Source organism: Scylla paramamosain, chromosome 17, assembly GCF_035594125.1.
Source record: "Scylla paramamosain isolate STU-SP2022 chromosome 17, ASM3559412v1, whole genome shotgun sequence".
In the NCBI taxonomy this organism is placed as follows: Eukaryota; Metazoa; Arthropoda; class Malacostraca; order Decapoda; family Portunidae; genus Scylla; species Scylla paramamosain.
Window position 1 is genome coordinate 11,800,001 of NC_087167.1, and position 10,000 is coordinate 11,810,000.

The 10,000-nt window shown below is 42.7% G+C and overlaps 2 protein-coding genes across 5 annotated transcripts in view; one reads left to right on the top strand and one right to left on the bottom strand.

Annotated features, from left to right (window-relative positions):
- LOC135108480 (uncharacterized) overlaps positions 1–10,000 on the bottom strand; it is a 260,707-nt gene that overhangs the window by 144,162 nt on the left and 106,545 nt on the right. The gene's annotated exons all lie outside the window — the stretch shown is intronic.
- Positions 1–10,000, top strand: part of LOC135108250 (homeobox protein Nkx-6.1-like) — a 46,968-nt gene that overhangs the window by 18,006 nt on the left and 18,962 nt on the right. Inside the window, exon 2 of the mRNA XM_064019005.1 lies at positions 7,390–7,559. Coding sequence (XP_063875075.1) covers positions 7,390–7,559 — 170 coding nt within the window. The remainder of the gene's footprint in view (positions 1–7,389; positions 7,560–10,000) is intronic.

Sequence of the window (10,000 nt, forward strand, 5' to 3'; positions counted from 1 at the left end):
TTTTCTGATCTCCAACCAGCACCATGTTTAAAGTTGGTTGCAGAAGAAAAGAGAAGCATGTCTGAGTGGTTCGTGATTCAGAATGCTTCAAGTGGCAGTGTTAGTTTAATAATAAGCATTCTGTATCACTAATGGGAAGAAAAAAACATCAAGAGAACAAGACTTATTATTTCTATTCCCTTTGAAAATAGTCCTTTAAATAATGTCAAATAATCTCCTGGCGTCACACTAAGTAAATTTTAATATTCACCGTGTTAAAGTTATCAGCGATTATCTTCATATCTTGCAGCTTATCAGTCACGCCTCGCACATGCACCACCTCTGCGTTATCATATAATTAAACACTAGTTGTGCCGCATTATCAAACACTTCGGCGCCTGTCTCAAATTCTGGCAGGTTCAGGAGAAAGTTAATGGGGTTTTCAAGGGTGTTCTTTTGATTCCGGTGAGAAATTGGCAAGGATTCTGCATCACTAATGGGAAAACACACATATGAGCACCCAGCCAACCATCTCTCTGGCCTTTGAATATAATCCATAAGGGAGAACGAAGTGTTTGTGAAAAGGGAACCGTGATCGCGTTATCTCCTGTTTGGGTTTGAAGATTCAATGTAATTCGCACCACTTTATAAGATTTTCGTTTGCTGAAGGTTCGCAGACTGCCGTGAGTGGACTTGCTTGTCATTTACTGTCCCGTCACTATAGAAATATTATATAAGGAGTACTGTTAAGGCATACGAACATAATAAGTGTGGTAACCCTACGTAGTACATTAAATAAAGACATAAATAAGATAAGCATAAACAAGATAAGCAAGAATAGAAGAAACGCAAAATGAGAAAAAGAAAACAGAAAATGACGAGACAAAATAAAAGAAAAACGAAGAAAATAAGAAATGGGAAAAGAAAAACAAATTAAAGAAGAAAATACAAAAAGAAAAAGACTAAAATAAGGAAAAGAAAAACGAGAAAAGAATACTAAACAAAGAAAAAAGAAAAAACTGAAAAGCGGAAAAAGTAAAAAAAAAATAAGGAAGAAAGATAAATAAAGAAACTATGCAACATTTCAGTCAAAACAAAAGGGAAACAGCAAGAAGCCATCAGGCCTACACGTGGCAGTCCCTGTATAAAACATCCCTACTTCCACCGGGCACGGAATGTCGCAAAGAACTGAATGAAAGAAGAGTGCTAAGTTAAGAGGTGCTGGAGGAGGAGGAGGAGGAGCAGGAGCAAGGTGGAAGAGGGAGGAATAACATTACATTGAACATTTACCAGAACAGGTGAACATTAACAAGGGGGACCTGTTGAAATACATATTATTATATTTATAAGTAGTAAATTATGAATCCGAGAACATAATAGAACATAACAGGACTGAGTAAAGAGGAGGAGGAGGAGGAGGAGGAGGAGGAGGAGGAGGAGGAGGAGGAGGAGGAGGAGGAGGAGAAGGAGGAGGAGAGGAGGAGAATACAAAAGACTGACAAATAAAAAAAAAGATATACATACGATTATACTCTCTCTCTCTCTCTCTCTCTCTCTCTCTCTCTCTCTCTCTCTCTCTCTCTCTCTCTCTCTCTCTCTGAAATGACGCAAGGAGGATCAGAGAACGCAAGCCAGTAAATAAGGTTAGGAAAGGTCACAATAGGTCAGGTGAGGTCAAGATAAGGTTGTGGTGTTAGTAGAGGTCAAAGAGTGTGGTAGTAGTAGTAGTAGTAGTAGTAGTAGTAGTAAATAATACGTAAATATGTCTGAAGCAACCTCTCTCTCTCTCTCTCTCTCTCTCTCTCTCTCTCTCTCTCTCTCTCTCTCTCTCTCTCTCTCTCTCTCTCTCTCTCTCTCTCTCTCTCTCTCACCCTTCCTTTTATCGTCGTCTGATGGCTCTGCTCTCCTCATTATTTCCCTCTCACTCTTCCCTTCCCTCCTCCCCTTCCTCCATTTTTCCCATAATTCTCTCCTTCATTCCCCCATTCACCTTTCGCGACCTCATTACCTGCATTATTATTATTATTATTATTATTATTATTATTATTATTATCATTATTATTATTTATAGTATTATATTGATAGTTTTATTTTATATTTTAGTTTATATTCATATGCTACTACTGCTGTTGCTATTCCTGCTACTGTTGCTGCTATTACTACTACTACTACTACTACTACTACTACTACTACTACTACTACTACTACTACTACTACTACTATTACCACCACCATTTTATTATATTCTTACGTTTTGTTACTATAACCACCACCACCAGCACTACTACTACTACTAATACTACTATACTATTACTACATCCTCTAACACAACCACCATCACTACCACTCTAACAACAACCACTACTACAACTACAACTACTACACCACCACCACCACCACCACCACCACCACCACCTTCATCACCATCAACCAAGCTCCTCCCACGCCAATCTTTCTATCACTTTCTTCCCTCCTTCCTTCATTTCCCCTCTCCCTCTCCCTCTCTCTATCCTCTTCCTCTCCCTCCGTCTGTTCCCCTCGTAGGTAAATCCCCTTGTCACTTGTCAGGTCACGGCGGGGAACGCGAGGTCATCAGGGAGGAGGAGGAGGAGGAGGAGGAGGAGGAGGAGGTGGTGGTGGTGGTGGTGGTGGTGGTGGTGGTGGTGCTCATGTCATCACCTTTGACCCCTACATACAAATTTCTCTCTCTCTCTCTCTCTCTCTCTCTCTCTCTCTCTCTCTCTCTCTCTCTCTCTCTCTCTCTCTCTCTCTCTCTCTCTCCTATATTCTTTCTTTTTTTCTATTTAATCTTATTTTCTACTCTCTCTCTCTCTCTCTCTCTCTCTCTCTCTCTCTCTCTCTCTCTCTCTCTCTCTCTCTCTCTCTCTCTCTCTGGTCCCCGCACTGTTCTCCCCCATTCTGTGTCGCTTTCATTCCTCTCCCTGTCCTTTACTCCTCCTCCTCCTCCTCCTCCTCCTCCTCCTCCTCCTCCTCCTCCTCCCAATTCGTACCCAATCGTAACTACATCGGATTAAGACAAAAGGAAAACACGTGTGGAGGCGGAGCTTAGAGGAAAAGGAGGAGGAATAAAAAGGAATACAAAGGAAAACCAAACAGCAAAAGACCTTTTAGTCCTTTGCAATGCTGTTTGGTAACTACTTATAACTAGCTACGGGGAAGAGAGACAGAATAGCACAGCAGAAAAAGGAAAACACAGAAGCGGAGGAGGAGGAGGAGGAGGAGGAGGAGGAGGAGGAGGAGGAGGAGGAGGAGGAGGAGGAGGAGAGACGTATTCTTTCTTTTACCCCTTTTTGATTAATTGGTGAGAAAGTGGAAAAAAAAGACAAATGAATGAATAGATAGATGGATAAGTGGATGGATGGATAGACAAGCTGGTAAGAAACGAAGAAGCTAATTTTTTACTTTTTCCTATGTTTACTTATCTATTCATGCTTTTCAGCAGTAGTAGTAGTAGTAGTAGTAGTAGTAGTAGTTTATTGACAAAACACATGTAATGCAAAAAAGTTACAATCTCGTGTTTGTCCAACTTAAACAAAATACAATCACGTCTTGTAGAAGAATAGTAGCTGACCTCAAACCAAGCATAGGAACATGAGGACCACCATAAAACTCCACACACAAAAAATAAATCACAATAAAAGTTAAAAAAAAAAAAAACACAGAATACAAGCTAAAAACTGAACACTAAGCAAACAGAAAATATAAAACCATAAAACAAAGCTAAAACCAGTCCAGCTTAATGCAGCGTAATGAAACTATATATATACGTACTTACATACTTTACCACCACAAAACATAGACAAGACAACTCAAACCAGTGGACCTTAGCGCAGTGCAGTGTATCGGTGTGTGTGCGAGCGTGGCAGTGCGTTAGAGCAGCGGCGCGCGTCCCCCAGGCTGGATGGCCCGTAAAGGTGCCTACACACTGCCGGCCAGACACACCGAGGGCTTAAGGCTAATTGTCTGCCCATTCCTGCCGCGAGGGTCGAACTGGTCTGCTTCCGATGATAACCTCGGGCTAGTATACAAGGCTTCGTGTGCGTGTGTGTGTGTGTATGTGTTGGGACAGGGAGTGTGTTAAAGGTATGTACGTGTTTCTGATGGACTTTGTGTTTGTTTTCGTGTTTGTGTTGTTGTGTTTTGCTGGGTGATTGGATGAATGGATGGATGGTGTCTCTCTCTCTCTCTCTCTCTCTCTCTCTCTCTCTCTCTCTCTCTCTCTCTCTCTCTCTCTCACTACTGCTACTACTACTACTACTACTACTACTACTACTACTACTACTAATAATAATAATAATAATAATAATAATAATAATAATAATCTTTTCCCTCTCCCTATCCTTTCTTTCTTCATCCTCCCCACTTTTTTCTCCCCTCCTCTCGTCTTCACTCTTTCCTCTCCTCTCCTCTCCTCTCCTCTCACCTCTTCTTTCTTTTCCCTCATCCACTTCATTTTCCTCTAGTCCTCTTCCGCCACTCCACTAATTTAACTCCACTCCTCCTCATCTCCACCATCACTACCTCCTCCTCCTCCTCCTCCTCCTCCTCCTCATCCTCCTCCTCCTCCTCCACGTTTTCACCCACTCACTTCAATATATGTCATCAAAAACTTAAGACTTTACAACACACTCCTCCTCCTCCTCCTCCTCCTCCTCCTCCTCCTCCTCCTCCTCCTCCTCTTCGTCCTCTTCTTCTTCCTCCTCGTACACAGTCAACCCAATGAAAACAACCTCTTCCTTTTCCTTTTCTACCTCTTCTTACTCTTTCTCCTCGCCCTCCTTCCTTTTCCCCTCCTATTTTTCCTTTTCTTCCTCTTCTTTATTTTTCTTCTTCCTCTAACACCACCAAAACCTCCTCCTCCTCTTCCTCCTCCTTACCCTTCTCATTCTTCTCCTCCTCCTCCTCCTCCTCCTCCTCCTTACCCTTCTCATTCTTCTGCTACACCCTCCTCCTCTTCCTCTTCCTCACCCTAGTCACTCAACCCTCCCTCCTCCCTCCTCCTCCTCCTCTTCCACCCCCCAACACTCTCGGTCAGTATAGGGAACTTAATGGACCAATTGGGATGTGATGAGGTCACGTGATCCTAGAGTGAGCGGGTGGCTGACACGTGTGTGTGTGTGTGTGTGTGTGTGTGTGTGTGTGTGTGTGATCGAGTGACTCTTAACATCCTGGTCTATGTGTTCATGTTTTCTTTGCTTGTGTGTGTGTGTGTGTGTGTGTGTGTGTGTGTGTGTGTGTGTGTGTGTGTGTGTGTGTGTGTGTGTGTGTGTGTGTGTGTGTGTCCCTCTTAACATCTGGTTTGTTTGTTTATTCTTTATTTCTCCTTGCTTGGTTTGTTGTGTGTGTGTGTGTGTGTGTGTGTGTGTGTGTGTGTGTGTGTGTGTGTGTGTGTGTGTGTGCTGCCACTGAGGGAAGGTAAAGAGAGGAAGGGAAAGGAGGATGAATAGAAGCAAGGAAAGACTGAAGGAAGAAAAGAAGAAAGGAAATTAAGAATTGACAGACGGAAGAGGAAAAAAAGGCGGGATGGAAAAAAAAAAGGCATATCAGGAATGTATTCATGTATCTATATATGTATGTACGTATGTATGTATGTATGTATATATGTATGTATGAGTAATGATTGCATATATTATCCTTATCTTCACAAAACACACACACACACACACACACACACACACACACACACACACACACACACACACACACACACACACACACCACCACCACCACCACCACCACCACCACCACCACCACCGCCAACAACAACAACAACAACAACAATTAGTATAACACACCCACCACACGCTTCATTACCTCCTCCTCCTCCTCCTCCTCCTCCTCCTCCTCCTCTTCTTCTTCTCCTCCCTTTTAACACGCTCTGGCACGTGACCTAAGAGGGCGTGAGGGAGAAAACGAGGGAAAGGGAGAGGGAGAGAGGGAGAGATTCAAGAGGGGAAAGAAAGGAAGGAAGGAAGGAAGGAAGGAGGGAAGGAAAGAGAGAAAAAGAAAAGGTATAAATTGAAACAAAAGTGAGAGGAAAATGTTTGAGGAAGAGAAGGAAACATATGTATTAAAAGAGGAGGAGGAGGAGGAGGAGAAGGAGGAAGAGGAGGAGGAGGAGGAGGAGGAGGAGGAGGAGGAGGAGGAGGAGGGAAAGAGTGAAGATGGGAGATATAACGAAATGGAAGGATTGAGGAAGGGAGGGAAGGAGGGAGAGAGAGAAGAGATAAGAGTAGTGATATAAGAGAGAGAGAGAGAGAGAGAGAGAGAGAGAGAGAGAGAGAGAGAGAGAGAGAGAGAGAGAGAGAGAGAGAGAGAGAAGAATTTTAGACATGAAGAGAGGAGGAAGAAGTGAGAAAAAAGAGAAAGAGGAAAAGAAGATGAGAGAATGAGAAAAAGGAAAGAAAACAAAGCTCCTGAGAGAGAGAGAGAGAGAGAGAGAGAGAGAGAGAGAGAGAGAGAGAGAGAGAGAGAGAGAGAGAGAGAGAGAGAGAGAGAGAGAGAGGCAAAGTTCGAGACGGGAGGGAGGGAGAAGAGGGAGAGGAAGGGAGAGGGAGAGTGAGGGAGGGAAAAAAGACCAGAAATGAAATGGAGTAAAAAAAATAATCTAGTTATCTGGAATAAAACGATAAAAAGAAACATTAATTCCGCCCTTCCATCACTCTCTCTCTCTCTCTCTCTCTCTCTCTCTCTCTCTCTCCCTCTCCCTCTCACTCTCTCTCCCTCCACTAACTTATTCCTCCCTCCATGTTAGCGAGATGTTGTGACCAATTTGTTTAGGAGAGAGAGAGAGAGAGAGAGAGAGAGAGAGAGAGAGAGAGAGAGAGAGAGAGAGAGAGAGAGAGAGAGAGAGAGAGAGAATCAACCATATACATTCAGCGTCTCACCTTCTTGGTATGAGCCTCTTCCAATAAATAATTCTCTCTCTCTCTCTCTCTCTCTCTCTCTCTCTCTCTCTCTCTCTCTCTCTCTCTCTCTCTCTCTCTCTCTCTCTCTATGGTGTCTTATTCTCACAATAATGTAAAGCAAACCCTCTCTCTCTCTCTCTCTCTCTCTCTCTCTCTCTCTCTCTCTCTCTCTCTCTCTCTCTCTCTCTCTCTCTCTCTCTTTTACGGTCATTTAATCATCTCCTTTATTAAATCTCTCTCTCTCTCTCTCTCTCTCTCTCTCTCTCTCTCTCTCTCTCTCTCTCTCTCTCTCTCTCTCTCTCACATAATTTCTTCTCCTTCCTTCCTTTTCGTTCTCTAACACAACATTCCTTTCTCTGTCCATAACACGCCAAGACTAACCAACTAACTAACTGACTAACACAACTAAACTTACATCACTCGCTATTCCTCCCCCAGGCCTCACCAGACACTCACTCACTGACCTCTCCTTCACTCTCAGGTCTCCCAGTTTCGCTAGACAAGGACGGGAAGAAGAAACACACACGCCCAACATTCAGTGGGCAGCAGATCTTCGCCCTCGAGAAGACCTTTGAGCAGACCAAGTACTTAGCCGGACCCGAGAGAGCCAAGCTGGCGTACGCACTGGGCATGACTGAATCTCAAGTGAAGGTAAATGCTTTTAATTTTAAGACCGTATTCTGGAACACCTCTGCGCGACACCATTATTTTCAAAGGCCTGTGGTTGTTGAAGTCACACGGGTTTTTAAGGGTGTTTTTGTGGTCGTAGTGGCTCATTAACAGTATTTTAACGTTATTAGTAAGAGGTGTACTGTTGAAATTCTGAGTAATCGTCTTTGTGGCCTTTGAAAATAGTGGTGGTAGTGTTTCTGAGTTCGTGAGTTTGTGTGTGTCTGTGTGTGTGTGTTGGTGAGGTACATCTATCTTTGTGTGGTTTCGTTTGTCTCTGTATGAATGTACCTATGGTAGAGGAGAAGGGGGAGGAGGAATAGACAAAGAAGTAATGAAGATAGAGCTCTCTCTCTCTCTCTCCCTCTAAACTCTCACAAGCAGTAGCAGTAGTAGTAGCAGTAGCATTAGTAGTAGTAGTAGTATTAGTAGTAGTAGCAGTAGTAGTAGTAGTAGTAGATCACTTGACACCACCACTTTCCTTGCCTCTCATCCTCTTTACCACTACCACTCACTCTCTCCTCTCCCTGGCACTCTCTCCCTCTCTCCCTCTCTCCGCGCCGCCGCTCCATTACCCAGCGTGGCGATTCACACTCATCCATTATTTATCGCGGGCCGATCTCGCGCGGATGTGGTGCAGCGCGAACGCCTGATCGTGTCCTAAGTCTTCGCGCACGCACATACACACACACACACACACATACACACACACACACACAGTTTCCCTCTCCCTCTCTCTCTCTTTATGTCTGTGTTTCTGTCTCTTCCTTTCTCGCTCTCTCTCTTTCTCTCTTTCTTTCTCTCTCGTGTTGAAATGTTGAATGCTTGTTTTGTATTGCTTTGTTCTCTCTCTCTCTCTCTCTCTCTCTCTCTCTCTCTCTCTCTCTCTCTCTCTCTCTCTCTCTCTCTCTCTCTCTCTCATGCAAACGAACGAGTCACACTGGAGAGAGAGAGAGAGAGAGAGAGAGAGAGAGAGAGAGAGAGAGAGAGAGAGAGAGAGAGAGAGAGAGAGAGATGGGTAAATTGGAGGAAGATGAAAGTTGTTTTCACCACCATCAAACCCCACCACTATCTCTCTCTCTCTCTCTCTCTCTCTCTCTCTCTCTCTCTCTCTCTCTCTCTCTCTCTCTCTCTCTCTCTCTCTCCCAGAATGGTACAAATGGGGACGGTGTTCGATGAAGACTGTGAAAGAGAGCGAGAGAGAGAGAGAGAGAGAGAGAGAGAGAGAGAGAGAGAGAGAGAGAGAGAGAGAGAGAGAGAGAGAAATTAATTTGTAGACAAACACATGTAGTAGTTAAGTTTATTTCTCTGTTTTATAATGCAAGATATGGTGGCGTAATAAACACAGCAGCAGTAGTAGTAGTAGTAGTAGTAGTAGTAGTAGTAGTAGTAGTAGTAGCAATGGTAAAGAAAATAATTAATAAACTAAATATAAACAACACTGTCAGATAAACAAAGAGGAAAAAACACATAAAAAATCATAAGGGTAACATATAACAATGATACCAAGTGCGGAAGAACAGATAGAAAAATTAAGATTACTGGATTCACAATAGAAAGTTAGGATTTGTATCAAATGTAACTTACGTACTACTACTACTACTACTACTACTACTACTACTACTACCACCACCACCATTATACTATGACATCAAGTTTACCGCGAACATGATAACACTGCCACTGACTGCTATGCTAACACTCAGTCACTCCCTTGGTTGGGCTACGCATCCGTGTTTTTTTATCGTAAACTAACGCTGCGTCTCCACCAAAACGCTAATAAGTAATACGAATATCCATATAAGATTAACCTGGTACCTTGCAGTGATGACTTTGGTGGAAATATTATAAGAATTGGTGGAAATAATATTAGTTTTGGTGGAAATATTGTTAGTTTTGGTGGAAATATTATTAGTTTTGGTGGAAATATTAGTTTTGGTGGAAATATTATTAGTTTTGGTGGAAATAATATTAGTTTTGGTGGAAATAATATTAGTTTTGGTGGAAATATTAGTTTTGGTGGAAATATTAGTTTTGGTGGAAATGTTATCAGTTTTGGTGGAAATATTATTAGTTTACTGTTTCCTCAACCCTTTGAGCACCAGAAATACTAGCCAAGCTTCACAGAATTTCCTTATTATTGATAGTGAAAGAAGAAAACGGAGATATAATATTAGCCAATGAGTAGTAAGAGGTAATTTTTAATCCCCCCATCACAACAAAACTATTTTAACACTTTTGTAATAGTTGAGTGAAAGTGAGGTTATGTCATGGGACTCAAAGGGTTATTAAGGGGATACACAGATCAACTACCGAGGGAAAGCATCAGTTAGTGGTTATAATAATGTGACAGACTTAAGTGACACTGTACTGGTAAGTTTATGTGTGAGAGGAGAGCAAGGAACAGAGCAAGGCTGGCGAAT